The 27,683-nt window shown below is 41.1% G+C and overlaps 5 protein-coding genes across 5 annotated transcripts; 3 read left to right on the forward strand and 2 right to left on the reverse strand.

Moving 5' to 3' along the window:
* Positions 1-9: 9 nt before the first annotated feature.
* Positions 10-3,403, reverse strand: nkiras1 (NFKB inhibitor interacting Ras-like 1). Its single transcript, XM_083899866.1, has 4 exons — positions 3,264-3,403; positions 2,587-2,687; positions 2,165-2,406; positions 10-2,042 (listed from the first exon to the last, which is right to left on the reverse strand). The coding sequence occupies exons 2-4, from the start codon at positions 2,678-2,680 to the stop codon at positions 1,800-1,802; spliced, it is 579 nt and encodes a 192-aa protein (XP_083755992.1). The 5' UTR covers positions 2,681-2,687; positions 3,264-3,403; the 3' UTR covers positions 10-1,799.
* Positions 3,404-4,029: 626 nt separating this feature from the next.
* Positions 4,030-7,156, forward strand: rpl15 (ribosomal protein L15). Its single transcript, XM_083899947.1, has 4 exons — positions 4,030-4,093; positions 5,023-5,204; positions 5,316-5,452; positions 6,804-7,156. Exons 2-4 carry the CDS (start codon positions 5,033-5,035, stop codon positions 7,107-7,109), a joined length of 615 nt encoding a protein of 204 aa, XP_083756073.1. The 5' UTR covers positions 4,030-4,093; positions 5,023-5,032; the 3' UTR covers positions 7,110-7,156.
* A 1,093-nt stretch (positions 7,157-8,249) lies between these two features.
* On the forward strand, positions 8,250-12,751 carry sf3a3 (splicing factor 3a, subunit 3). The gene is made up of 17 exons (XM_083899926.1): positions 8,250-8,379; positions 8,487-8,534; positions 9,052-9,104; positions 9,313-9,418; positions 9,508-9,580; positions 9,709-9,800; positions 9,902-9,984; positions 10,125-10,263; positions 10,378-10,446; positions 10,539-10,606; positions 10,970-11,077; positions 11,166-11,235; positions 11,335-11,499; positions 11,612-11,722; positions 11,815-11,905; positions 12,347-12,402; positions 12,488-12,751. The coding sequence occupies exons 1-17, from the start codon at positions 8,284-8,286 to the stop codon at positions 12,563-12,565; spliced, it is 1,506 nt and encodes a 501-aa protein (XP_083756052.1). The 5' UTR covers positions 8,250-8,283; the 3' UTR covers positions 12,566-12,751.
* Positions 12,752-14,627: 1,876 nt separating this feature from the next.
* maneal (mannosidase endo-alpha like) lies at positions 14,628-20,451 on the reverse strand (the record flags this gene model as incomplete). Its single annotated transcript, XM_083899361.1, has 4 exons — positions 14,628-15,264; positions 16,165-16,241; positions 18,942-19,051; positions 19,932-20,451. The coding sequence occupies 4 exons, from the start codon at positions 20,449-20,451 to the stop codon at positions 14,628-14,630; spliced, it is 1,344 nt and encodes a 447-aa protein (XP_083755487.1).
* A 1,761-nt stretch (positions 20,452-22,212) lies between these two features.
* LOC310935615 (protein lin-28 homolog A-like) lies at positions 22,213-26,796 on the forward strand (the record flags this gene model as incomplete). The annotated part of the gene is made up of 4 exons (XM_083899548.1): positions 22,213-22,222; positions 22,298-22,473; positions 23,206-23,384; positions 26,652-26,796. 4 exons carry the CDS (start codon positions 22,213-22,215, stop codon positions 26,794-26,796), a joined length of 510 nt encoding a protein of 169 aa, XP_083755674.1.
* Between the last annotated feature and the right edge of the window lie 887 nt (positions 26,797-27,683).

The raw sequence follows: 27,683 nt of genomic DNA on the forward strand, positions 1-27,683 counted from the left end.
AGTGTTCGCACGATAACTTTGTCTCACGACAACCTCTGCTCTATCAGCAGCAGCACATCACATTATTAATATTATTATTATTATCATCATTAATAAACATGTAAGACACAGGAGACAGCGTAGCTCATCCATTACATCATTCAAGGAATGTGGCTCATTAAAGTGACAAAAATAAATTAGTTAAAAAATAAATATTTATTCTCAACATTGATTTCTACGGTTTAAAAAGGCACACACACACACACACACAGTAGCAGCCCTACATGATTCTACAGGCTGAACACACACACACACACACACACACACACAGGAGTGCAGCTCATGTCTGGCAGACATTGTGAAATCATACATGACCAGTGAAGGTAGTATCGTGAACGACGTTATTGCGATAAAATTCAAATATGCGACACAGACGGAACGAGGACAAACTAAGGACACGGTTCTTATTTTGCTAAAAATTTAATATGTGTAGTTTCAGTTAAATTATCACTTAAAATTCAAAACTATCAACTGCTCTGTGTTCTAATGCTATAACATCTATATCCTAAAGTACAGCCTTTTGATGCTTGTGATTATCAAAACGATAAATTGTACAGTCTACAGCTGCAACGATTGATCGATTACTACATTAATCATCAGTGTTTTCATCAGCTTCTTAAATGTGAATATTTCCTCTTTTCTACGCTCCATATCACAAAGAAATCGTTCTGGACCAAACACCTAATCGATTCATTGATTGTGAAAATAATCGTGAGTAGCAGCCCTAATTAATTTATCCATTCATTCATCACAGACGGGTTAAATATTTCCCAGTTTTGGGATTTATCTAAAATCTGAACATGCGACCAATAAAAGAGAAATAACATTAATGATTAATTACATGATTGAACACAGAAACAGGGCACCAGCTTATTAAAGCGCTCACGTCATTAAAGTCTACACCATAAGTATAAGTCTGTGACGTCGTAAGAATATCCTTTCAAGTGAAAGCTGAGGTTTCCCGCTCGCTCTCCTGCACCATAGAGAAAATCAGTGATTTTACATCACAGGGGACAGGATCTGCTGAACCACTACTGCCTCCATCAGTGTGTTTAAGTGTCTTAGTCAGTGACACAAAGTGACCACACGAGGCAGCAGTGGAGCCGCAGCTCCTGTGTCGCCTGTGAGCTGATTTTCTAAACAGACTTTGGTGCAAAAATGTGTGAAAAGGAACAGATTTATCACTTAAAGTTTGAAAACGACTGACTTTAGAGTGTCGGCGTCAGTTTTGGTTGTTCTCTCGTTGGTCACATGATCACAGTTAAAAGTTAGATCCATTCATAGAGTCACTGAAAGTGCATAAATACATAGTAGTGATTGCGAGCGTGATAGTTGACGACGATAAATGTAAGACTGGCTCGTGAACACACACACATACACAAATGGAACAAAGAAAGGAAAGTAAAAAAGAGAAAACGTTGATTTCACCACTGTAGCGCAAACGTGTCAAACCAAAACATCCGTGTTTGGAACAAGTCAAGTCTTTGGTGCTAAAGTGCTTTTTTTTAAAAGGAAAAAAAGGCTTTGACTGTTCGCTGGAGTGGAAGAGAGAAGGTTTTGGTTTGTTGTTGACACCGAGGTTTGGTTTTCCCTAAAAATAAAATAAATAAATAAAAAACCCTGTAAACTCAACAAAAACTAAAATTACTGACATATTTTAAGTATATCATTCTGACTCCAGCCTTGATTCTGGCGTACGTAAAAATAAAAACAATGAATGTGTCTAAAGTGTATAAATGAAAGTACACACAGCGTCGGCTTCACATGTCGTTGGACGGCGTGCCCTTGCTCTTGCGTCCCGGCAGAGGGAAGGAGGATTTGCTCTGCGGCTGAGTGAGGCGGCTTGTCAGCTGCGTGAAGGGCTCAATCAGGGAGTTACGCTCTGTGACGCTCACCTCCCACAGCTTCACCTTCTCTCCTCGGGCCCACTGCTGCGCCACCTCCTGGTCGACCTGCCGATGCTCCCGCAGGTCCGTCTTATTCCCCAACACCACGACTGTCACCTGAGGACATCACACACACATGCAAACATTCGCTGGTTCAATCACAGGGCTGGGGTTCAAGGCAGCCAATCCCACATTTCCCTCGGGTGCAGAAGCAGTGGGCAGCACTTAAATACTTTCACCTCTTTTTTATCTCTGGATTTGTCGATTTCCTTCTTCAGGAAATCCACTTTCTTGAAGGACTCCAAGCTGTCGACGCTGTAGACGAGCACGAAGCCGTCTGCCACAGAGTAGTAGTGCTTGGGCAGGTCTTGGCCATCGTTGAGGCCCTTGGTGTCGTAGAGCCTCAGCTGTTCCTTCACGCCGCGGTCCGTTTCCACCGAGGCCACGTACACGTCTTCCTGCGTCTCATTGGACTCGGAGCCTGGAAAAGATAACACACTTTGAGTAAAATAGAGCCCAAAAAACACAAAGGTTGAATTTCAACAAATATAACCAGAAACATGCTCTGTGGAGCTCAAACACTGGGTTGGGACCCTCAGGTGAGTCACCGGAGATTGTTGTTTGTTACCAACTGATTCACTTCACTGTGTTGTTTTCTTACCTACACTGTGATTTCCATACAGCAACTGCTCCAAAATGGCTGTTTTCCCAACGGCTGCTTGTCCACACACCACGACCTTACAGCCTTTTCCCATCTCGAGCCTGCGGTGCACGAACACATGACATCAAGTTACTTACACTTTCACTATGATAAGTGGTTTTTACTAGTCAATATAACGTCACGCATTTCAGATTCAAATTCTGACTATCTGAAACTTAATTTAAGATCTAAAACGACAATATCTTCAATTCAAAATGAGATTACTTAACATATCTAGAACTTAAATTATGACTAGATATAATGACTGTAAATATCTGGAACTTGAATTAGAGATATCTTTAATAACAAAACCCATACACATGAATGGCAACAGTGACGTTATTTTGACTAGTAATACTTGAACTAGTAGTTTTGACTCGTAACAATGACGTTACAAATATCTACATCTACTATCCAGTAACAATGAAAAATCACGTCTAGTCAAAATGACGTCACACATATCTGTAGCCGACAGTCAAACTAAACGATTAAAAATGTTAAAACCGCTCGCCATATTTTCACACGATTCACTGACGGAAACAACTTTGACTTTAGCTGTGGCTATGACAGCATATTGTTGTTGTTTAGCCTAGCTTAGCGAGCTAACAGCTTAGCCGCAGCGTTACGAAGAAACGCACCGTTAACAGTCCGGTCGCGAACGCACACTCCCCGGTACATTCACATCAAAAAAATTAACTCCGTATTTGAATTTGAAATGAAAAATATGAAAAAAAAAACATCTGTTTATAGCGTTTGTAGCATGACAGATACACCATCCATTCTGTCCTGCTAGGACAACACGTATCGCAACAATGCGCAAGCGTGACTTTTGCTCTCGCTCTTGTTGTTGCCAGCACAGCCATGTTGACTGCTGCCTCCTACCGTTTGGAGTTGGTATTACATTTATACAAAAGTACTTGGAATTTTTCCAACCATTTAGAAAGGGTCTAAATATCGATTTGGTGATAAATTATCGTCTTATAAATAATAAATGAAGGCCCCTACATTTGGATAAGATATACGTGTTTATGTTTTAAATAACACTCCTAAAAATGAAGTTGTATACGATTTACCAAACTTATCTCAGAAATTATTTTTTTTTCAAATGCAAAATCTTTAGAGATTTTTTATTTCTAAAACCCAGACAAAAGGTTCAGATTATGGACAGAATTAACAGATACTTGTCAATAACTTCCATATCAGTTAGTTTAGTGTACAATAAATAAATAAATAAAACATCATAATTTAAATAGAAACATGTAGGGACTTTATATAGAGTTGGACCTCGTTATAAAACCACGTAAATAGGATGGGCTCTTTATAAATTGTGATGTAAAAGAAAGGTCTAACAATTTTCTTGACAATGACTACATTTCCCATGAGCACCACATCGGAAATGCGTCACTGGCGTTTTCAATAAGGCATGCTGGGAACTTACGCTCTCTCTTTCCGGCTGGTACGCCATCATGTAAGCGAGTATTTCTATACTTTTGCATGAATCGAAATCCATTAAAATCGTCCATTTTCTGTCTTCATCGGTCTGCTTGGCTCAGGTTATTGATTGCGGACACATTTAACATCAGTTCTTTTTAATCATTTTTTGAAAAATACAATTAAAAACATAGATAATAGTCTTGTTTTAACGGAACTCGGGGTGCCGTTGCTCCGCTAGCCATTGGTGCTGCTGTTGGGCTAACGTGTTGTCGTTTTTCCTTAAAATTAACAAAACACTTATTCGCGTTCTGCTACTTTCGTGGAGGACACAAGCAGTTCATTCGTATGGAAATTCTTTCAATATTGCAGTAAAGTGAGCAGTTGCTATGCAAGTAGCATTAGCGTGCTAGCTTTTACGTTTAGCCTTCGTTTCACATGTCTGGTATATGTATCGTGCTTTCCGTTGTAATTTGTCCATAGTAGGCGTTTACACATTATGTTAAACGTTGATTAATGTGTCATTTAATCAGTTGTGAGTGTAAACATGGCTGCCTTTTACCGGCATAGTAAAATGGCTGTTCTCTTCCTGCATGGTCCTGCATTGTGTGATATTAAGACGACAGTATAGCTTGAACTTGATTCTAAATGTGTAAGATGACACTGATACAAGTGATGATGTTGTGCATAATACTTTTAAAAACCAGTTGCTGTGATAATTCTTTGCAATGATGTGGCAATGTGATTGTTTGCAGAGTTAGATGAGGCATCTCTATCTCTTTCTGTAGCCAAATGGACACAAATTGGATATGTTGACTTGCAAATATTGCGCTCTGGTTGAGAGGATCTTGCTTGTAGTCAGAACATGGCCTTCAATCTCGTCTCAGTTTTCCAGTTGGAAACATCCTGGTTGCATGTCCTGTTAAGATTTATTTTGACATCGTTCTCATCTGATTCTCTTCACAGCTAAGTCAACATGGGAGCGTATAGGTATATGCAGGAGTTATGGCGGAAGAAGCAGTCCGACGTGATGCGCTTCCTGCTTCGCGTCCGCTGCTGGCAGTACCGTCAGCTTTCCAGCCTCCACCGTACCCCCAGACCCACCAGACCCGACAAGGCCCGTAGATTGGGCTATAAGGCCAAGCAAGGTGAGTGTTGAGCCCACAGTCTGTTCCTTGTGGTGTTGTCCTGCACGATTGTGATATCTGTCATCGTTCCATCCGGGATCCGCTCATCGTGTTTTTGTTTGGTTCAAACAGGTTACGTGATCTACCGTATCCGTGTGCGCCGTGGAGGCCGCAAACGCCCCGTGCCCAAGGGAGCGACCTACGGCAAACCCGTGCACCACGGTGTCAACCAGATCAAGTTTGCCCGCAGCCTGCAGTCCACTGCTGAGGTACGACCACGGTCATGCATCACACTGTACAAGCAATGTGTTATATTTAAACCATAGATGATTCTGTGTGTTCACTGTTCTGCTCCTGAAATGGGTTCCTCGGGTGTGGAACTGCATGTTGAAGATTTCAAACAGCAATGCTAAATCCTTCATGTATGAAATCATTTGGGATAATAAATCAAGCACGTTATTCTGATGGAGGTCAAATTCTAGTACCTGTTCATATCTGAAGCTGAAAGCTGGTGAACATGGTGAAGATTAAGTTTGCAGGTTCTTTGGAAAAGCCGGTGTTTGTTTTGATTGGTGTTGATGTAAACAGTATCTGCTTCTAAAGTAAAATTGTCCTGTATAAGAGCATTAACATGAGTCAGAAGGTTGTCCTACGTTGTAGCAGATTATAACGGTTACATATAAAAACATACGAAAAAAAATCCATCTGTTCTAGATTAACTAACCGGTCAACCAAATCCCAATGTTTCTTTGTTTGCTGTTTAGGGTTTTTAAAAGCTGTATTTAGTGGATCTTTTGGGGGTGTTTGACACTGTTGTGCAGACAATCACATACCTGATTTCTCTCATCTTATTATTGACCAGGCTTAACAGTGCTGTTGAAGCTCATCATGTTCAAGTCCTGACTTCAGGTCTTAATTCTCTTTTCAAATAAGAAAATCACTATGGCCACTTAATGTGATGAATTTATTTATGCAGAGCTTTCAACAGCTGGTCCTGTCAGACATAACTATAACTGACATGTATGCATTGCACACAATAGGCCTGCAAAAATAAGTCGACTCAAAGATTGGCTTGTCTGGAACATCCATGTTCACCTTTTATATATATTTTTACATATTTCATTATACATGCTCCCTCAATCAGGGCTGCAATCGACAATTATTTATTTTCTCTTCTATTCTCATAATCATTTGGTCCTTACATTTTTTTATGTATTATTGACCAGTGTTTTTTAACACCTCAAAACAATGTCTACCAAAATGATTCAGTTGTATTGATTTCTTTGTGTACAGGAAGCAAAGGAGAAGGAACATATTGACATTTAAGAGTCCGACACCTTGCTTGAATCATCAAACTTTCAAATAATGATAAATCGATTATAAAATTGGTTGATAATTCTGTAATGGATTAATCGTTGCAACCCTATTGTATTATATCTCTCAGCGTAGCTTCCTGCCAAAATGGTGGCATTATGGAGTGTTGTCGCATCATGGAATTGTTTCGGAGTAAATACAATGGCAACATGGAACCAAAGGCTGTGTTTATTTAAATGTTTTGGACTGGTTTGATTTATTAATTTTTGTAGAGTGAAACTCATCCCTGGTGCTTTTATTTTGTAGGAGCGTGCTGGCCGTCACTGTGGAGGCCTGCGAGTCCTCAACTCCTACTGGGTGGGCGAGGACTCCACCTACAAGTTCTTTGAGGTGATTCTGGTCGACATCTTCCACAAGGCCGTCAGACGCAACCCCGACACGCAATGGATCACAAAGGCTGTGCACAAGCACAGGGAGATGCGTGGCCTGACGTCTGCAGGAAAGAAGAGTCGCGGCCTCGGCAAGGGCCACAAGTTCCACGGCACCATCGGAGGTTCCCGTCGCGCTGCCTGGAAGAGACGCAACACCCTGCAGCTGCACCGTTATCGTTAGAGTTCGTCTGTACATTGAAACAAATAAACATCCTTTTTATGGCGACATTTCTGACTCCTGAGTTTGATTGTGTTGATGGTGTCATACCATTTTTAAATAGTATCTGCTCTGACACCTGGTGTCCCAGTCATTAGTTTGGCTGATTAATTAGGTTGAAATGTGCCATATTTAATTTTTGGCAAGCGTCTCCAGCAGGATATTAATCTGTCATAATGCCAGGCTTTTTCATGTGTGGTTTTCAAATATAAGATGTGCAATAAGAGACGAGTTCCTTGTCATTGTTTATGAAAATATTTGTATTCAATTTTCCTTGTGTAGAATAAATACAAAGAGTATTAGAGCACGCCATCTTAAAAGTGAGGGAAGGAGCTGTTACTTCAGCCTATCTTTTAAATCATTCATCATCAGTCGACCTATTGACATCTTTCATAATCTCCACTCTTGGATTATTCTACTCTGCTGCTTGTTTCCAGGTCATAACTACACCTGCTGTTGTGGGTAACATCCACACTGAGCTCATACACCTGATAAGAAATATATTTTTTTTTTTTTTGATGTATTAACGTTTGGATTAGACAAACGGTGTGATGTGCAAGTTTAATGTAATCATGCTGGTAGAATGTTACTATAATTATCAACATGTCTTTTTGTCTATATAAAACACAAAAGTGGATGGACCGAAGTTGTGCATCTCCAACATGCTTATTTTGTTTCTTTAGGTTTTGCGATAAATCTATTTTTTGACCCCTCTGTCAATTTCTAACTCCATAACACATCAACACACTTTGGCCCCTGAACTGTACAAATGCATTAAAATGCTGTATTATAACCGTGTGTTTGTCTATAGCAAATTTCCCAGTTAAATAAAATGGGTAGCTTTAATAAAAGCTAAATAAAATAGGTAGCTTTAATAAATAATTAAAAAAATAAAATATGATTTATTCCCTGTTGGTCTTATGAGTGGTCTTGCGAGTATGAAACGTGTCTGCACTGCGGAACGTTTTATCACGCGGTCTATGTTTCCTCACGGCGGGTACAGTGATGGACAGCTAGCTTCCCTACATGCGCCATTGAAAATAAACGTAGCCAAAACGGCGGGGGCTACTGTCTTTCATTTTTATACTAACCACTTAATTATTTAGTTAACCAAGCGTCCGCCACATTTTAGGGAAAAATGGAGACGATTTTAGAGCAACAGCGTCGCTATCATGAAGAGAAGGAGAGGCTAATGGATGCTAAAACGAAAGAAATGCTACACAAAAAGTCCACGGTAAGTCGAGTGCTAGCTTGAGTGCTAATGCTAACCAAACACTGCAAGTACGAAATACGTCTGCAGCTGAACGAATGTTTTATTCTTTTCTTGTTGTTTTTTCGCAGTTGCGGGAACAGATTAACTCAGATCACCGGACACGAGCGATGTTGGATGTGAGCACTTTTTCCATTTATTACAAACACCGGCTACCAAGCAGTAGAACGGGCTTTTATTAGAGCGTTAACCCCCTCATAGGTAACAGTTCATATGATACAGTGTCTACGTTATTCCTAGCGTTCAAATATTATATATGACATAAACATGTATTATATAATAATACATAATAAACATGTATATAAAGTATGAGACCACTCAACGAGAAACACTTAAGCTACAAGTACAGTATGTCACTGAGGAACTCCATGTAAAAATCTGTCACTTAAATGTAACTTTGAAGATAAAATAACACCAACACATGAATTTACTTTACTGAATGCTTTGTATACACGAGTAGAATATCTTGTAATATTCGGCATGGGAGTGGAAGCTTCAGGTGATTTTGTTTCTGCTTCACAAACACTTTAAATATTAATAGTCTTCTTTGTAGACGACAGCACAGAACAACAGGAAGGAGTGATGGTTTAATATTAAAACTGACAAGCAGCTAAAAGTGTTTTCTTTCTTTGACAGAGGTATATGGATGTGAGTGCAAATCTCAGAGATTCCTATGAAGACAAAGATGGGTAAGTTCTTTCTTTGCCCCTATGAATTCACTATATTTGCCTTAACCTATAAATCGATATATAAGAGAGACCTTTATCTACAGTCTTGGTTCTATAAACTGGCTCTGTTGTTATATCTGAACCTTAGTTTTCACAAACATTTAGCCTCTGTCTTATGCACTCAAAGTTTAGCCAGAATATCTAAACCACTTGTTTTTCTTATTGACAGGATGAGGAAGGATGAGCTTGCTGCCATCTCAGGGCCAAACGAGTTCGCAGAGTTCTACAACAGACTGAAACACATTAAGGAGTTCCACAGAAAACATCCAAATGAGGTAACACTCTTCAAATTTAGCTGTGTGTGTGTGTGTGTGAACCTCTGAGAGATGAATTTTAACACTGTTATTGTGTGGGTTCCTTGTAGATTTCCATTCCCATGTCTGTCGAGTTTGAAGAGCTGATGAAAGCCAGAGACAACCCCAGTGAAGAGGCTCAGAGTAAGGCTTCATCTACACTCTGTTTTTATGTTTAGTTTAGCTTTAAAATGTTGCTTTTTAATGTTTGCTTAGCCTCAGGCAACTTCTAATATTGGCATTGAAAAGTAAAATATGTTTATTTTCCACAGACCTGGTTGAGTTCACAGATGAGGAAGGATACGGCCGTTACCTCGATCTCCACGACTGCTACCTGAAGTACATCAACTTGAAGGGAGCTGAGGTGATGATCAGTTTTAAATCTGGATAATATCACCCCGTACCTTCAAACAAAACCTTTTGTTTTGTTTTAAAACCGGAAACCTTTGCCATCTCTTTGCGCAGAAACCCGAGTACATCACATACCTGTCGTCATTTGACCAGCTGTTTGACATCCCAAAGGACAGGAAGAACGCAGAATACAAAAAGTAGGTCCAACTCCACCATGACAAGGAAATGGGACTTGATGAGCTTGTGGTTTTACCATGTGCCGGACCTCAAGTGATTCATTTGTGCAGACGGAAGGTTGGAAGCTTTTTTAAATTTTCTTCTCTCTCTGTGTGGGCAGGTATCTGGAGATGCTGCTTGAATACCTTCAGGACTACACAGACCGGGTCAAACCTCTCCTGGACCAGAACGACCTGTACGGCAAAGTGCTGGTGGAGTTTGAGAAGAAGTGGGACAACGGGTCTTTTCCAGGCTGGCCCGTGAGTTCTCCCGACAGCCTCTTCATGTGTGACGCGTGGACACGTCAGGTTTTTGTTTCTCTGACCATCTCCTCTGACCTTGTTTGTCTGTTTGTTTGTTTTTTTCCACTGTAGAAAGAGACCAGTAGTGCTTTGACTCATGCAGGAGCTCATCTGGACCTTTCTGCCTTTTCCTCTTGGGAGGTAAGAAAACAAAAGGAGATTTAACGATGGAGGTGAATTGAGAGGTCGATCCGTGGTGATTAACGGGTGATTTTCCTCATGTTTTCACACAGGAGTTGGCGTCTTTGGGTCTGGACAGATTGAAGTCTGCTCTCATGGCACTGGGACTCAAGTGTGGAGGGTGAGTGCAGTTACATTAAAGCAGCCCTGATGCTGAATCCTAAGCAACTGACTACTTGTTTTAAGTTGACATTTAATCCACGAGGCTTCAGTTCTTCGTTCCTCATCCATTATTCTAAATGAAAGTCAACTATTTAGCTAATTATTTAATCTTTTTTAAATGTGAATATTGTCTGCTTTATTTGTTTATTTATTTATTTGTAACAAAAAAAATAAATTTAAACTGGTGCAAACATTTTCTGGACCGTTTAATCAAGAAAATAACAGACGGATTAATCCATAATGAAAATAGCCCTAAATCGCAGCCCTAATCCTGAGTGTAAACCTGTAGAGAACATGTCAATGATGTGTGTGTGATGTGCAGGACTCTGGAGGAACGAGCTCAGAGACTGTTCAGCACTAAAGGCAAATCCCTGGAATCACTGGACCCTTCGCTGTTCGCCAAGAATCCCAAAGCAAAAGGGCCTAAAAAGTGAGTGGATCTAAAGACTCGGTGCAGCTCTGACTCATGCCCGTGTTGTTATGTAACCCATAATATTCTCCTATCGTCACTCCCGCAGAGACACAGAGCGTAACAAGGAGACTGGCTTCCTGGAGGCTCAAGTGTACGAGTACGTGGAGATCCTCGGGGTGAGTGACCGTGTCTTCAAAGTCCACACTACCTCCTGCTGTGGATTTTTAATGTCAAAAGTGCTCACGGGTGTTGGAATGTGTCCCCTGCGTTTACAGGAGCAGAGGCAGCTGACGCACGAGAACGTGCAGAGGAAGCAGGCCAGGACGGGCGAGGAGCGCGAGGAAGAGGAGGAGGAGCAGCTCAGTGAGAGCGAGAGCGAAGACGAAGACAACGAGATCATTTACAACCCCAAGAACCTGCCGCTGGGCTGGGACGGCAAGGTGAGTTAGTGAGCTGAAGCTGCTCTGACTCACGCCAGGTGGTTTATTTCCATCACTCAGATTCTTGTGCTTCGTCTTTGCTGACTGTTTTTTTTTTTTTAATTCCCTGCAGCCGATTCCATACTGGCTCTACAAACTCCACGGTCTGAACATCAACTACAACTGTGAGATCTGTGGAAACTACACCTACAGGGGGCCCAAAGCCTTCCAGAGACACTTTGCGGTACGTTGTGATTAGACGGCGTGAAACACAGCAGTCGTGCAGTGAAGTAGCCTCGCTCAATCGATGTAACTGAGATGTGTATTTTACTGCAGGAGTGGAGACACGCTCACGGGATGCGCTGCCTGGGAATCCCCAACACGGCTCACTTCGCCAATGTCACTCAGATCGAAGACGCCGTCTCTCGTAAGTCAGATTTTTTTTGATGTACCAACATGTTTTTATTACATTTTTGCATGCAGTGCAAGGACAGCGTTTCTGTTCAAAGCAACACCGGACATAGTGAAACAGTGACTCAGCATTTTCCTGATGTGTGCAGCTGAAATTTGCATATATACACATATTTAGGTCAAACCCAACAAATGACCCTAACTTAACAGACTTTTAAAACATGATTTTTGGAATTTTGAGTAAAAAAACAAGAAAATATTACTACTTTAAAAGGTATGAAAGTATTAAATGACCTAAGTAAATGATTTTAAAAAAATAATATAAAAATCTGTAAATATAAAAAGGGTAAAAAATTAAAAGGTGGGTTGGATTAATGGAATAAAATCTGTTGATTTGTGGAGGAAAAAAGGGTTAAAAATCTATATATTAAAAATTGTATGTGTTTTTCTTCTTCAGTGTGGGCGAAACTGAAATCTCAGAAAGCTTTAGAGCGTTGGCAGCCGGACACAGAGGTGAGTCCCTGTTCATTCCCCGACTCATGCCTTTTATATATTTTATATTTTTTACTTATTCCATGACTCTGTTTGGTCCCCTCAGGAGGAATACGAGGACTCGATTGGAAACGTAGTGAACAAGAAAACCTACGAGGATCTGAAGAGACAAGGTCTGCTGTAGAGACGCACCGAGAAGAAGACAAACGTCATTATTACTTTGGTTTTATTGTGTTTTTTTTTTTTTGTATCACTGATTTCCCCCCGTTTCTTTTTATTTGTAAGTAGTCATTTTGTTTCCCTTCCTCCATTTGATACTTTGTAATGTGGAAACTGTTGTCTATGATAATAAACTCAGTACTTTATCACACACACACGTGTCTGTTTGTTTTACTGCTCAAATATACACACGCACACACACCTAACCACAATTCAAATCTTAGGCCTAAAGGTCCTCAGAAATGAGGTTCTGGTCTCCATCCTGAACCAAATACAATACAAGAACACACGCATTTTATACAGCTATTTTTGTGGGGACATTCATTCATTCATTCATTCATTCATTCATCCTTTCATTCATTCATATAGCCCCGTCACAAACCTGGTTCTGACCATAAACAGGGTTTTAAACAGGTGCTGGAACTCCTTGAATATGCTTCAAGGTTTTGATAAGTGCTTGGATTTTGGATTAAGTGCTACAGTTTTGTGTTAGTGTTCAAAATTCAAATCTGTCTATTATTTAATTAATAATAATATCACTATGTGCAGTGTTTTATTAACTGTGGTTGTATAAATAAAGCTTTACTTCATTTAATCCCACAGAGCAAAGTTCACCAGCATGTTTAGTTGTTGTTTTACAGCACACAGATTACAGATTGAATCCGTCCGTTATGAAGAGGTGAGTCTATACATTAATTTTCTTTACCACTCAAATAATAATTCACTGAGTGGATCTGTGTGGATTATGAGATCACAGGTGGCGTTTAAAGCCTCACATATGAACCTTCATTCTTCACAGGTGGATATAGACCTGACCTGCAGGTGGCGCTGCTTCACCACAGTTCTCTGATGGAAGAGACTGTGAAAGACTCTGCACTGCAGGTAAGACTGTCTTGTACTGTGAGCATTTAAGTGACTGCTGGATTATGTCCAGATTGTCGAGGTCTTCACAAAAATTTGGAACAAAATAAAATGTCGCTCATTGACATAATAAAAGATAAATCTTTACTGTGAACACAACGTAAAATAAAATGATAATCTCATTTATCTCGATCATTGTGAAATCAGGATTATTTTTTATGCTGAGTCACTGGTAATGTGGGCAAATTATATTAACTTCAGTGTGTGTGTGTGAAGTTGTTGGGTTGAGGGGCCATAAACCTCTGCTCAAAGTGAGGCCCGTGGGCCAAAAAACGGCCCGTCCAAGTGTTTAATCTGTCTCTTTGTCCTCTAGGGGGAGTACACTGTCACTTTGATGGATGACAGTGGAGATTAGTTACCAAACTAATTACCAAAAGCATCTGAGAAGACTGATTCTACGTACGTTTAATCTGTGGTACTTTTATCTCTGGTATTTTACACTACAGTATTTTTAATCTGTGGTATTTTACACAGTGGTACCTTCAATCTGTGGTGTTTTACACTGCGGTACTTTTAATCTGTGGTATTTTAGACTGCGGTACTTTTAATCTGTGGTGTTTTACACTGCTCTACTTTTAATCTGTGGTGTTTTACACTGCGGTACTTTTAATCTGTGGTGTTTTACACTGCTCTACTTTTAATCTGTGGTGTTTTACACTGCGGTACTTTTAATCTGGGGTCTTTTTCCACGTACCGCTCAGTGGATTCACTTTCAGCAGATCTTTGACGATTTCTCATACTTTTTTTTTTTTTGGTTTTCCTTTACTTCAGTGACTGAATGAATGACTGATTGTAGCACAATAAATCAACAACAGTAAATAAACAAACAGACACATGTTTTAATTTGTCTTCGAGGAAACACAGGAAAGAACATCTGTAGAACAAGAACAAACACCTTTCATAAGAAAATAAGAAAACAACTCAAAGTGTACGGAGCAGAGTTTGCGTACGTAGCCTCTCTTTCTCCGCAAACAGATTCTGAGTTTGTTTGCTGTGACGTTAAAGGTTCAGTAAAACTGATTTAACCTGTACAAAAAAGGTTAGTGATTTAAAAACAGGAGGATCACGTAAGGAAAGTCTCTTTTTATAAGGTAAAAATCAAGCGTTCACATCAGCCATTTGTCTTTCTCCTTGTTGAAGTTCTCGGCCCACTGACGCGTCAGTTCTAAGTAGTGGTCGGGCTGGTTGGGCTGATAGTCGAGGTACAAGCGCGTGGCGGTTTTCTTGGGTACGGCCTTCTCGATCTGCGTCCCCTCGTGCCACTGATTGAACGACGTCACCGTGACGATCTCCGGCCTGACGGAGAGCGCGGCCTGCAGCGACGTCTCGTAGTATCGTCCGTTCACGCGGTTCCTGGTGTTGTGGTTGTTCCACGGCCGCACGGCCGTGTCCACGTAGCCCGGGCCCACGCTGGGGACGAAGAGCAGGTTGTTGGCGTCGCAGAAGGACTTGATGGCTTTCCAGTTCTGGTGGGAGGAGCCAAAGGAGAAACCGTTGGAGGCAAAGTACGTGTACATGCCGTCAAAGCCGCTGGCCAGGATGTCGTGTTTGTGGCGCTCCTCAACGATGAGGGCCATGAAAATGCCGTCGTACGGCGTTCCTCGGATGCTGTGGGAGCCCTTCGCCGTCAGAAGCTCCGCCCACGACTCTGGCGGCGTCAGGTACGAGTCGTAGACGTAGAAAAGAGGCAGGACTCGTCCCGTGCTGGAGCGGAATCTGTAGAAGGCGCCGTGTTTTCCGTACCTGAGGGAAAAAAGACAGTTTTACTGTTTTGAAATACTTTTTCATGCATGATTCAGATATAGAATACGACCACATAAATAAAAAAAAACAACAAAAAAAAAATAATTATCCCTTTAATATTTAAAAAACATCTTATTTTACGTGAGGTGTCACTTTAACGCATTACTCTTTCTCCTGGTACCAGGGAATTTTCCAAAGAAAGTCATCTCTAAAGAAAAGAAACAAAAACAATAATTTCTTTGCTTATGTTTGTTTTTGTAATACTGATTTTGGCCATTAGGGGGTGCCATGCCTCCAGGACCCTACTCTAAAATGTGTATTTTGAGGCCCTACTGGACAAAATCCGTATTATAAAAAACTTAGAATTTTTTTTTTCCTTTGCTCAAATACTTTTTTTTTTAAGTTTTAATTTTTCATCTGTGCAATATTTAAAAATTTTATTTAAAAAAATATTTTCAAAACTATCATCCTCCAAATGTTCTTCACTTGCCTTTCAGTCTAAAAAGTCTCTCTCGCTGAATGTTTGTTGTTGTAATACTGATTTTGGCCTTTAGGTGGTGCTGATGCTTTAAGTAATCCCTCTTAAAGTAAAGTGTGTATTTTGATGGCCAAAATCTACAGAAACAAAAAATGGTGCACAGATACTTGAAAGTGGAAAAGAAAAATTTATTGAATTTGTGTAGGTGTTTGTTTTTGTAATACTGGTTTTGGCCATTAGGGGGTACTAAAAACGATATATTTTGACGCCTTAACAGCCAAAATCAGTTTTCCGCCCCCAAAAGGAGCAAAAACATTAAGGAAAATCATCCGAATATTAGATTTGAATTGACCTTTCAGGGCTTCCGTACATGCCGCTATCATAAAGCTAACACGCTAAAACACGTTGAAAAGTCCTCGTACTTGTCGGTGATGTATCTGATGTTGTCATGCATGCTCTGCTCCGTCCGTCCTTTGTACGGCTGGATGTGAAAAGCCACCTGTGCAGAAACACGTGACAACGTGGACGTTAACTGAGAAAATATATATATATTTTTTTTAAATACACAGAAAACCTGAAAAGTAAAGGAGTTATCTGTTCACACACACAAACACACACAACACTGACCCTGAATGATCACATTGTATTTTTTTAAATACACAGCCACACATAGAAACCAAGAAATAGGAAGTACAATAAGCCTGATTTGTGGGAAAATGTGTAAAGGAAGGACATTTTAAGTAAAAACATTACAACTTTGTTCATTTTTGGCATCTTTTTTCTTGTTACCGGGCACTGGCAGGAGATTTTAAATGAATATATAGAATATTTGTCTTGTTTTTACAGTGCACCTGTGCTCTGTAGGTCACTCCTCCACAGATGTGACCGTCAAACACCAAACTGCTCCACATTAGCAACAGCGTGTGAATCTAATTTTAGACCTAAAATCCACCCAAGACCTAAAGTCTGCCCTCAATTTTGGTAAAGAGGATTTTGCCTTTGTAATCGTCTCAAATACGGTCAGTTCTATTTTAAAGAGCGCGAGTCTCCCTGTGATGTATGACATGTATTCTATGATCTCACGTGAATGTGTTTGTCAACATTTTTCACCTGGATACTGGAGTTTGTAAAAGCTCTCGCTCCCTTAACAACAAACTCCATAGAAAAATCAGTGTTTTTTTAGCTCACAGGGACACAGGAGCTGCTGCTTCACTGCTGCCTCGTGTGGTTAATCTGTCTTTTTTTTAATGAGGATTTCAAACACTGATGAAACAAAATGACACATTTGATGATTTATCTGGAGATGTTTTTCCATCAACAGCTCCTGAAATCGCTGATTTTCTCTATGGAGTTTGGTGCAGAAAGTGATTCACTTGTTGCGTCATTTTGAAATGATTAGAAAATGATGAATTGTTCAACTGAATTCATTTCATTTTCTCTTTTTTTTCCCCAGGACAAAAACCAATGGCGCTTGTGCTGTGCTCGTTTGCTTCAGTCACAAAGGTCTGCAGCAGCAGCAGCAGCAGCAGCAGCAAACGACCGAGCCACAGACGCCCGACGCCCACTCCATCTTTCAAAAAGCGGCTGCCACATCTTCATAAACAGTTTCCATGGCGACGGGGCAGCGTTCTGCGCCTGAGCTCAGGCTTCGGCTGCCGGGGGGGGAATCACGACGGGTTGATGAAAGTGAGGTGAAACATTTGATGTTGATGTGCAAATTATGTAACATAATCTGTTTTTGTTTTTTTTGTGACGTCATTTACATTAATATTGACCTGATACACGACTGATAAAGTGGTTTAATTTACACTTTAAGAACAAAAAGACCAGGACCAGACTTTATTCAGAAGATTTTTTGAACTGTGAATGATTGATTGTTGTCATCACAATTCAATACTTAGTCTAAAATAATTTTAAAAAGTCTCCCTCGTCTTTCTGCCGCCGTTCAAACATCAATGTTTCACAGAGGAAACGAGGTCAATCTCTGCTTAATTACTGAGGACGTGGGTCTGGAGGGGGATTATAGATCATCCCGTCTGACACGTGTGCGACGACTCTCTGGAATAAAAATAACAACTCGGCTGCTTTTTGCAAGTGTGATCAGTTTTTTTTTTAAATGTTGATATAGAAACTTAAATATCAAATAATGTAAAAAGCCTGAAGTGATCGTTCCAGAATAAAGTCATAATCTGTCCAGAATAAAATCGTAATATAATGAGAATAAAGTCGTAATCTTTCCAGAATAAAGTCGTAATATTATGACAATAAAGTCGTAATCTCTCCAGAATAAAGTCGTAATCTTTCCAGAATAAAGTTGTAATCTTTCTAGAATAAAGTCATAATATTATGACAATAAAGTCGTAATCTTTCCAGAATAAAGTCGTAATATTTCTAGAATAAAGTCATAATATTATGACAATAAAGTTGTAATCTCTCCAGAATAAAGTCGTAATCTCTCCTCTCCAGAATAAATGCGTAATCGCTTCAGAATAAAGTTGTAATATCATGACAACAAAGTCATAATCTCTCTAGAATAAAGTCGTAATATTATAATGTAATATTACGACTTTAATTTGGAAATATGACATATTTTCTCCTCATACACCATTGTAGATAAACGTTTGTTGTTGTTTATGACAGAGTTCTGTCCTGAAAAGTCACTTCAGCTCTTTGAATCTGACATTTTCATCTTTACTTTAAATGTCAGCTTTTCATTTCTTTGTTGTTGTTTTTTTTGTTTTTTTTAGGTCAGAGCCTCAAACTGAAAATATCCACATGGACGGAGACATTTCCTGCACTGACTCAGTCGTCTCAGTGGAGCTGTGAGTCATAGACTCTTAAACGTTTTATACCGAGTATAAAAACCTGGGAAAATATTGATCTGTCTCTCAATAAAAAGTTAAACTACAGTGGTGTAAACAGACTGAGCAGATTTATTCCCTCTTCAGCCTCCTCTTCCTCACATATACGTCACACTCTGGTATAATGACATTAGATTAAGATGGAGAGAAAGATAAAGTGACTCTAATTATTATTATTTTGTTATTTCTTTCATTTCCTATGCACATTCCTATAATTCCACATTAAAGTGACTTATTCCTGTTTGTTCTCAGCATAGCTTTCACTTCCAGTCACTCACACACACACACACAGTAAATGGCCAGAAAGGAAAAAACATACCCGTTGTCTCACCAGTTACCTTGATGCTGTGCCTGTGGGCGGCGTCCATGACGGCAGGAACCAGGTCCTCAGTGGGCTCCCCGTGGTCGTCTGCCACGCTGGGAGGATACCAGGACAACACCAGCACCCCTGCACCAGCAAGAATGGTAAATATGTGACCATTATTACAACATGTAACAACATTATCACCAACGTTAAAATTAAAATTAAAGCCTGAGTGCGAATGCTAGGGGCCGAATTTGTGCCAGGAACCTCCTTCAGTTTATTATTATTTTATCCATGTCTTCCGGTCATTTTTGAGGGTGTTAACGTGCATAAAAACTCTCAAAACTTTGCATAGAGGTCAGGTCTGGTGACTATTGCCTAGTGCTAAGACATGTGTGTTGCATCAGGGCTCTATAGCGCCCCCCCTTAGGTGAAACGTGGATAGAGCAAGCCAAAATTAAGTTGTACCGAATTTCACAAAACTTGGTGGGAACTTGTAAAAGCCAGAGACGAACAAAAAAGTAAATCGGGACCATGGCCTCAACTCAACAGGAAGTGGGCCATTTTGAATTTGAAAATGAACAAACTAGCCTGAGCGTGTTTATCGTATTAGCTTAAAAAAAGTGACAATTTGTACTTGTTTATTAGTATTATTGTTTTGTTATTTGTTTCATTTTCTACACAAAATCCCTGAGCTGCACTCCGATCACATATCCCGGTATAAACAGTAGTACAGTATTTATGATTCTCGTCCAAGTACCACCAGAAGAAGCCCGCGTACCACTGGTGGTACACGCACCACACTTTTAGAACCGTGGCACAAGGGAATTATCTTAAAAGCTGTAGCTTTTTAAATGTAAACAACCGTCAGATACATTTCTATTATTATTTGTATCCCTCCTTTAACTAGTCCTATTATAACACGAAGAAGTGCTGATATCAACAATCAGTCTGTGTGAACACTTCATAACTTGACCTACAAAGTCTGAAACTCAAGTCCAGGTAACTGTCACACAGTGTTTACCTGCTGCAGCAGCCTCTATCTGGGCCATGTGCGACTCCAGCACCTTCGGGTCTCTGGAGCTGTAAGGTCCCAGCTCCGGGTAAAAACTTGAAGCAATGTCCTCGGGCGGGGTGTGCTTGCCCTGCGCGTGGCTGGCCGCGATCTTCGGGTCCCAGTGTGGCACCAGCACATGGTCCCAGTGGATGTACTTGTTGTCCACGCCGGGCGAGCCGTACCACAGGTAGTAGAATATGTGCACGTCGTAGAAAATGCTGTAGTCCCGGTCGGATCGGCTGAAAACCACCTTGGTGTCGCTGCTGCTGCTGCTGCTGCTGCCCATGCGGAAGTGACCCGGCGACGCCGCAACGTCCCTCGCGTCCGCGCGCCGCCTGTCCGACCTCTCCCCGGCGAAGTCCATGCCGGGGGCCATGTCGGAGAAGCCGTCGCTGGGCTTCAGCGTCCTCAGTCCCATCATGGTGCCGAAGATGAAGAGCGTGAAGAGGAAGAGCGCGACCAGAGCCTTCCTGCGGAGGCGCGTCATGGTCGCTGTCCGTGGTGCTGACCGCGGAGGGAGTGATGCGGCTCCGTGTTAACAGCAGCCCACGGAGGCTCCTTCAGCGCGGGGAAGCGACAGCTGCGGGGGAGGGAGGGAGAGACGGAGGGAGAGAGGGATGGAGAGGGTCGGTGTTAAAAACACGCACTTTTAACTCAAAGCACCGTCACAGAGCGGATACAGCAGACTTCCGGTGTGCAGCCATGATGGAGAGGACCAGGCAGCTCCTGTCACAGTCAACAGTTTCTCGCTGTCAAAGCTGGAACAAACCGAATCTGGTTATTACCTTTGTTTTCCATCCGATCATCCTTCACTGTGCGTCTGCTTCTCTCTTCTCCGTCCTGTCATCGTCATTCATGCCTTCATCACTTAAAAACACCTTTATTTTACATTTATTGTCTTTAGAAAATAAACAAATAAAGCCTTAACGTTCACAGTGAAAGTGCATCTGTTGTCTGTGTGTCAGAGAGCAGCAGCAGGAGGAGGAGGAGGAGGAGGAGGGAGGTGGGATTAAACTCGGCCACCGGAAAGAGACGAATGCGGGGCGGTTAAAGGGATAGTGCAGGTTTTTATTTAAGTGTTGTTGCGTGCGACCCCTGCTGGCCCCTGTGCATATCATTCTTTAGAAAAGTCCTTTTTGTCACTTTATAAACCGTTTTCACTCTGCACCAAAGTCCATAGAGAAAATCAGCTTTTCAAATGCCGAAGTCACGCAATATATGATATATCTGGACTTACTGTAGGAGGCGTCAGTGGAGAGAGAACTCCTGTGTGCTGTGATGTAAAAAAAAAATTTCTCTATGGGCTTTGGTGCAGGGAGGAAGAGGAGGTTTACAAAGTGACACCAATGCTTCTGTTCTGGTGCTGAGGTGGATCACAGCCGTCAGGATGTTCTGTTGTGGGAGGGATTTGTGTCACAACACAACAGTGCATCATGGATTAGTTATTGATCAGGTGTGTTATTGATCGATGTCCCTCAAGAGGAGGGGTGAAAGGTGAGCTGACACACACACACACACACACACACACACACACACACACACACACACACACACACACACTGTTTGTTTTTGGTTTAGTTACTAAGGTTAGGCGTTATGGTTAGGGATTGCACACATTATGTATGTTGTGTATATGTATGTATATTATATAACATGTCTTCACATTTCACATTTTAATGTGAAAATGTATGTTATGGGGACTTGTATTGATTGTTGACAGTGTATGGTTAAGGTTAGAGTAAGTCTCTAAGAAATGAATGTAAGTCAATGTAATGTGTCTATGTGTGTGTGTTTTCCTTTTCTGGCATAAACACTGACCTTGTCAGGGCCAGTAGTCCTCATGGAGACCAAAACCTGGTCCCAATGAAGCAGAACCTCATTTCTGAGAAGCTATGATTTAAGATTTTTAAGATTTTAAAGGTTAATGGTTAGTCATTTAGTGGTTATATGGCTAAGGTAAAGAGATCAGGGTTTTGTTGAGGCTGTCCTCATGAATGGAAGTCAATGCCTTGTCCAGTGTCCAATGCAGTGAGGTGGGGTGGGGGCAGTTATTAGAGGTAAGAGGGTCAGGGGGCTTGTTCCTCATTGTGAAAGAAGAGAACAGGAGGAAGGACGTTTTCTCCTGGAGGACACAGAGACACTCACACACACACACAGGGATCAACCAGCAGCAGGGACGGATCATGGACCGGACTCATGTCATGTAACCTTCTGTGCCGTGGAGCAGTTTGAGTGGAATCCTGTGACCATGACAGACGGTAAGAGAAAAAGCTGCTGGGACTGGGATTGGGATTGAGGTTCAAATTTTAATTTGAATCATTTCTGTGTTGCAGGAGGAGGTTGTGTGCAGGGTGAGGAGGAGGAAGAGGAGGAGGAGGGGGAGACAGTTCTGTCCCGGGGCAGCGGGGTCTGTAAGTGGTTTAACGTGCGAATGGGTTTCGGCTTCCTGTCCATGAAGATCAGGGATGGATCTGCTCTGGAGGAGCCGCTCGACGTCTTCGTCCATCAGGTCAGCTCTGCTTTTAATTGTCTTCTTTTGTCCTACAGAGGTTTATTTTCATGTCCTCGTAGGACATTACTGTCTTGTCTGCACCTCCTGTGTGGGGACAGTAGTAGTGTTAAAGCCACAATATGGAAAACTGAGGTAAAAACCACAGAAAAACCCACTGACCTTTATTTTATTTAAGTGTGTTTCTATTAGGCCAGAGGTCTCAAACTCGCGGCTCATGGACCACATGTGCCTCCCCCCCCCCCCAATCAATTTACTTCAGCCTGCCAATTAATATCAGATCAACCATCACTGCTGCCTCTCCTCCACTCACAAACTGATGTGGAGCTTCAACAGAGCAGATTGGGGGAGTTTACGGGTTCAAACTTTCCTCTTTAAAAGGGGTCAAAGGTTAAGGTGGAGATAACAAGGCTCATTCCTGTTGCCATCCAGCCCTGCTTCCTGTTATAAAGTCATCAAAGCATCAGGGAACAAACCCAGTCAGAGTTTCAGTCACACCTCCCATGTGGAGCCCCCTCTCATGTTTCCCCCCGTCCCAGTGTTGGTGTAAATCATCAGACAGAGGATGAGGCTTCTTCTCCACATGGTCTGCTGCTGGAGTTCACTTCAGTTCACTTCAGCAGAGGTTTGATGAAAAGCGAAAAAACCATGGTCTGATTAAAAATCCCTAACTAACTCACCAGCACCTCATCGTGCTAGTGTACAGATGAATGAGTGATGATTCTTCTTCAGAGTAAACTGCACATGGAGGGATTTCGCAGCCTCGCAGAAGGAGAATCGGTGGAGTTCACCTTCAGGAAATCCTCTAAAGGACTGGAGTCTGTCACGGTAACTGGACCTGATGGAGCGCCGTGTTTGGGGAACAAGAGAAAAGCCACGAGTTCACAGAAACGACGCACAAAGGCCGACAGGTGAGTCCAGTTTGAGGATGTGGACCTTTGTTTCTTTCTTGTCCCTGCTCTGTTGCCGTATACACACAAACGCCAACAATGTTACGTTGTGTTTCTGTTCCTGGAAACAGAGGCAGTAATAATAATAACAACAATTTACAGCTTTAAAGAGGCTAAAAACACGATTTTGAGAGGCTGGTGTGACCTTTGACCTCAGGTGTGTAACATTTAAGAGATTTTATCGGCACAAAATAAACAAAACAAGTTTGTTTGTTTAATTGTGTAATTGCGATTACAATAGTGTTGGTATTTCGTAGCTTGTCTAACGCTAAGCTAACTAATGCGCCCAAACGTTTGAATCGGGTGACACACACACACATTTAGGTGTGTTAGCAGAGATGCAAATGTCATGTATTTGCAGCATTTGCGTCTCCCTGATGCTCCGCTCTTCTTACCGTTGACTTTTACCCGTGAACTCGTTCACATTTTCCCTGAGTTTGATGTTTGTCTCATGAATGAATGCAGGCACCAAATGGAAACTGCTGTTGGTGCTGAATTTGCTCCTCCTTTTTTTGTTTCAAACGTCTTTGAAGCTTTTTAAAGCAGCTTAAATGCAGTCCAGTCCAGATTTGACCATATTAATCATGGTTCTCGGTGATAAAAGTGACTCCTCGTCTTCCTGTCTGGATCTGATTACGTTCAGACGTCCAGACTTTTCTTCCTCTCGCTGCTTCCCGTACGCGAATCAAAGAGTTTGATTTGTAGACTGTGAGTCATTAAATTCCCTCACAGAAAACCCCCCCACTGCATTACCACTGACAGCGTTTTCATTAAGTCCAGCTTCATTTATCACGGTGGCCACTGAGCAATGATAAAAAATAATCCCACAGCTTCCTGTGTCGCTGCAGGTTTGATTGCACTCACATGTTTCTCTGGATTCAGAGGAGAGCGAGAGAGGGAAAAAAGGCTCCTATTCGTTTAATTGATAACAGATGTAGGTGCCCAGGAGAGGTCAGAGGTCACCACCGCCATGGCAACAATGGGATGCGTTGTGCAAATGAGGTCGAGGGAGGAGGGGGGCGGAGAAGGAGCGAGCGGGAGGGGTTCAAAGGTCACAGGAGGATTGAAACAAAGGAGCTCCCGCTGCCACCAACGTGGACAAGATGATCGATACTGAGGAAGAGGAGGAGGAGGAGGAGGAGGAGGAAGGAAGTGGTGGTTAGTGGTGGTGAAAGGATCCAGGACTCAGTTTAGGTTTATTTATGTTTAATTAATAGTCAGTGCAACAGGAAAACTGCAATTATCAGTGCAATATCGAGACTGTTCGTTTCATCCTCTATATACAACAGTATGAATGTACAAACTCAGCAAGTGATGACACATTTTAAACCAGCACAAATGTGTGTAAGGCACATGAAAAAAGAACAATAAAAGGACCATACCTGAACAGAATATGAGTTAATAATGTTCGCACACCTCAGAGTGCATAAAAACTGTAGTCACAATGGTTTCTCCTTACAATAAATTTGTCATTTTGACCCTATAGGTGCAAAAAAGGTGCACAATATTAGCAATAGCATTTGTTTCTCTTTGAAATCAGATGACACTCGGGGCTCATCGCATTTAACAGAAAAACAAAAAAAAAGAGCTGTCAGTGCTGCGTTCATGGTCAATGCCACTGCAGGAAGTTATGTAAGAATTACATAAGAAGAACTACATATTTACCCTGAGGACGTATGAATCAGGCTCCAGTGAGCATCAGTGGAAGAGCGTAATTAAAACTGCAGGAAACAACAACAAAAGAAACACATTTGTAAGCAACAGGGACAATAGTCCTTATGATATTTAATATCAGTATAAAAATCAGTGAATCAGAGAGCAGAAAGAGGAACATCTCATTTCAGCTGAGTCATGTTGTTGAGCTGCTCTCTTTTTATGGGAGTAGAATATTTGTGAGACAGTTGGAGAATTATGTCTCAAATGCGTCAGCACAAAATGTGTTGTTTACAACGTTGCCGTTTAAAAGGATGAATACATTTTGTGGCTGACGTATTTAAAATGTTTGTCATTGCATATTTATATTATATTATTCATTTTATAATTCAGAGTGTGTGTGTGTGTTGTGTGATTGCACAGGCAGTGATGAAAACTAGGCGTCGCTGGAAAAGACAGATTGTCCCTAAACAAAGAAATCAATATTTTGTTTTGTTGTAAGTGACCTGAGTTCACTGCCTCAGCTTCACTGCCCTTGTTTATCTCACTCTAACGAATTCACCCACAGGATTTCACCGATCATCAGCATCGATTTACTTAACGGTGACCGAACAGGGAGGTGACGCGGTTTACTCACAGCATCTTAAACCTTAGACAGTGAATTTAGCTGCTGGTCGACTGCTGCCTGTTTTTCCAGTTTGTGGTATCATAAATAATCTGAACTTACTAATGGAGGCAGCAGTGGATCAACAGTGTTCACAATCCAGACTATTTCTCCTGCTCTTTATTCTAACAAAGTTTTTAAAGCTCCCCTGCGTAGCATCTGTCACCAAAACACTGTGAACCAATATTGATCATGGTTTGAATATAACAGACATGTGTTTATATTTAAAAGGAGCTTTTGATGGGTGCATAAAATACTTTTATATATTTATATATATATATATATATATGTAAAGAAAAAAAACCTAGTTTTAATTTCAACAATTCAAGGATAAAATAAAAGTGTGATTACATAGACCTCAGAGATAAAATCTCCTCTCAGCTGTCAACTGCCATGTAAAAGAACTGTGGACTCAAAGCTGAGAGTGTGCTGCCCTCTGGTGGTAGAAAACACTTCACTGCAGATGATGGGAGATGCTGAGATAAAATCAACGACATATAAAGTATATTAAACACATTTGCTTGACATGACTAATACAAATAATAATAACAGGAAAGAGGAAAATTATGGATTATTATTTTCTAGATTAATTTTTTTTTGTCCCTCAAATGCACGACAATTTAAGCCCACCTGTGTTTCTTCCCACAACATCCTCGGGTGTTTTGTCCACAAAATAAAGCTAAATAAAGTAAAATAAAGCTGAATAATCTGAGAACCTGCAACAAACGTCAAATGTCAAACGACTACACTTTGGTCATCTCTATCTGATAAGTCTTATTGTGTATTATATAAATATTATTTATCATTTACATTTTACATTGGGATTAACCACTAGTTTGTCGGATTAGCACACAACTTTAAATCCATGGTTTAACGACACTGTTTCTGCGTCTCTCTCTCTGTCATTTCAGATGCTACAACTGTGCACAAGTCGGTCATCACGCCAAACAATGTCAGCTGCCTCCTCAGCCCAAAAGGTGCCACTTCTGCCAGAGTGTTTCCCACATGGTGGCCAGTTGTCCAATCAAAGCGCAGCAGCAGCAGCAGCATCAGTGATGAGAAGTGAACGTGACAACGTGACAATGAATGTGATGAATCAGAAGCAAAACCTGGTGTGGAAAAAAAAATGGCACAAAGTTTGGAGGTGAGTTTTGACACATGGACATTTACACGGTGCTCAGTGAGTTACTCAGGGGAGAAAAAGACACTTTGGGATATTTTGAAGATCTGATGGTTAACAGTCACAGTTTACAGTGCGCTTCTTTATTTCAACAACACACATTCTGATTTTTTTTTTTTAATTGTAATTGTAATTTTCACTCAATAACAGGGGTCACAAACTCAAATGACCTGGGGGCCCAATGTGCATCTATTGTGGTCAAGAGAGAACAAGAACTTCATGATGCAAAATTAAAGGTGCCATATGTAAGAATGTGGCCAAAAACGGTTACTACATTTAAATTCAAAATACAGAGGTCTTTTAGGTATCGTTTTCTGACGTAACTGGCAACCCGTGGTTGCTCGGCAGCTGAGACTCTACTCACTGCAATGATTGGTAGACTACACAGGCTACACACTGTGTTTAAAAGACGCTGAGGTCATGTTTTCATGATAACATGATATTAAGTGGGGGGCCGCATGTAATCGATTGGGGGGCCGCATGTGGCCCCCGGGCCGCCAGTTTGAGACCCCTGCTCTATAAACAATAGTGAATTATTCAAACTTAACAAATGTCTTGAGATATGTACACAAAAAAAACACAATATTTGTGCTATAGTGCCATATTGTCCACTTTCCTGTGGGAAAGAGCTTCTTTCAAATCACATCTTCCATTAGAAAGAACCTTATTTTCACCGCACACACACCAGGTATGAATTTTACGTCTTAAATCCAAGTTGCCGTTTCAGAATTTAAACGTATATGCAAGACCAGTATTGATTGTA

The sequence above is a fragment of the Microchirus variegatus genome (genome assembly GCF_963457635.1).
Source record: "Microchirus variegatus genome assembly, chromosome: 13".
NCBI lineage: Eukaryota > Metazoa > Chordata > Actinopteri > Pleuronectiformes > Soleidae > Microchirus > Microchirus variegatus.

Excerpts from the sequence above, each read along its gene's own strand:
- nkiras1 (XM_083899866.1), bottom strand. The coding sequence starts at position 2,680 with ATGGGAAAAGGCTGTAAGGTCGTGGTGTGTGGACAAGCAGCCGTTGGG. Across the intron at positions 2,407-2,586 it reads GTATGGAAATCACAGTGTAG|GCTCCGAGTCCAATGAGACG; the intron begins GTAAGAAAACAA and ends TATCTTTTCCAG. Across the intron at positions 2,043-2,164 it reads AATCCAGAGATAAAAAAGAG|GTGACAGTCGTGGTGTTGGG; the intron begins GTGAAAGTATTT and ends TGATGTCCTCAG.
- rpl15 (XM_083899947.1), top strand. The coding sequence starts at position 5,033 with ATGGGAGCGTATAGGTATATGCAGGAGTTATGGCGGAAGAAGCAGTCC. Across the intron at positions 5,205-5,315 it reads GGGCTATAAGGCCAAGCAAG|GTTACGTGATCTACCGTATC; the intron begins GTGAGTGTTGAG and ends TGGTTCAAACAG. Across the intron at positions 5,453-6,803 it reads GCCTGCAGTCCACTGCTGAG|GAGCGTGCTGGCCGTCACTG; the intron begins GTACGACCACGG and ends TTTATTTTGTAG.
- sf3a3 (XM_083899926.1), top strand. The coding sequence starts at position 8,284 with ATGGAGACGATTTTAGAGCAACAGCGTCGCTATCATGAAGAGAAGGAG. Across the intron at positions 9,985-10,124 it reads AAGAACGCAGAATACAAAAA|GTATCTGGAGATGCTGCTTG; the intron begins GTAGGTCCAACT and ends CTGTGTGGGCAG. Across the intron at positions 11,906-12,346 it reads GATCGAAGACGCCGTCTCTC|TGTGGGCGAAACTGAAATCT; the intron begins GTAAGTCAGATT and ends TTTCTTCTTCAG.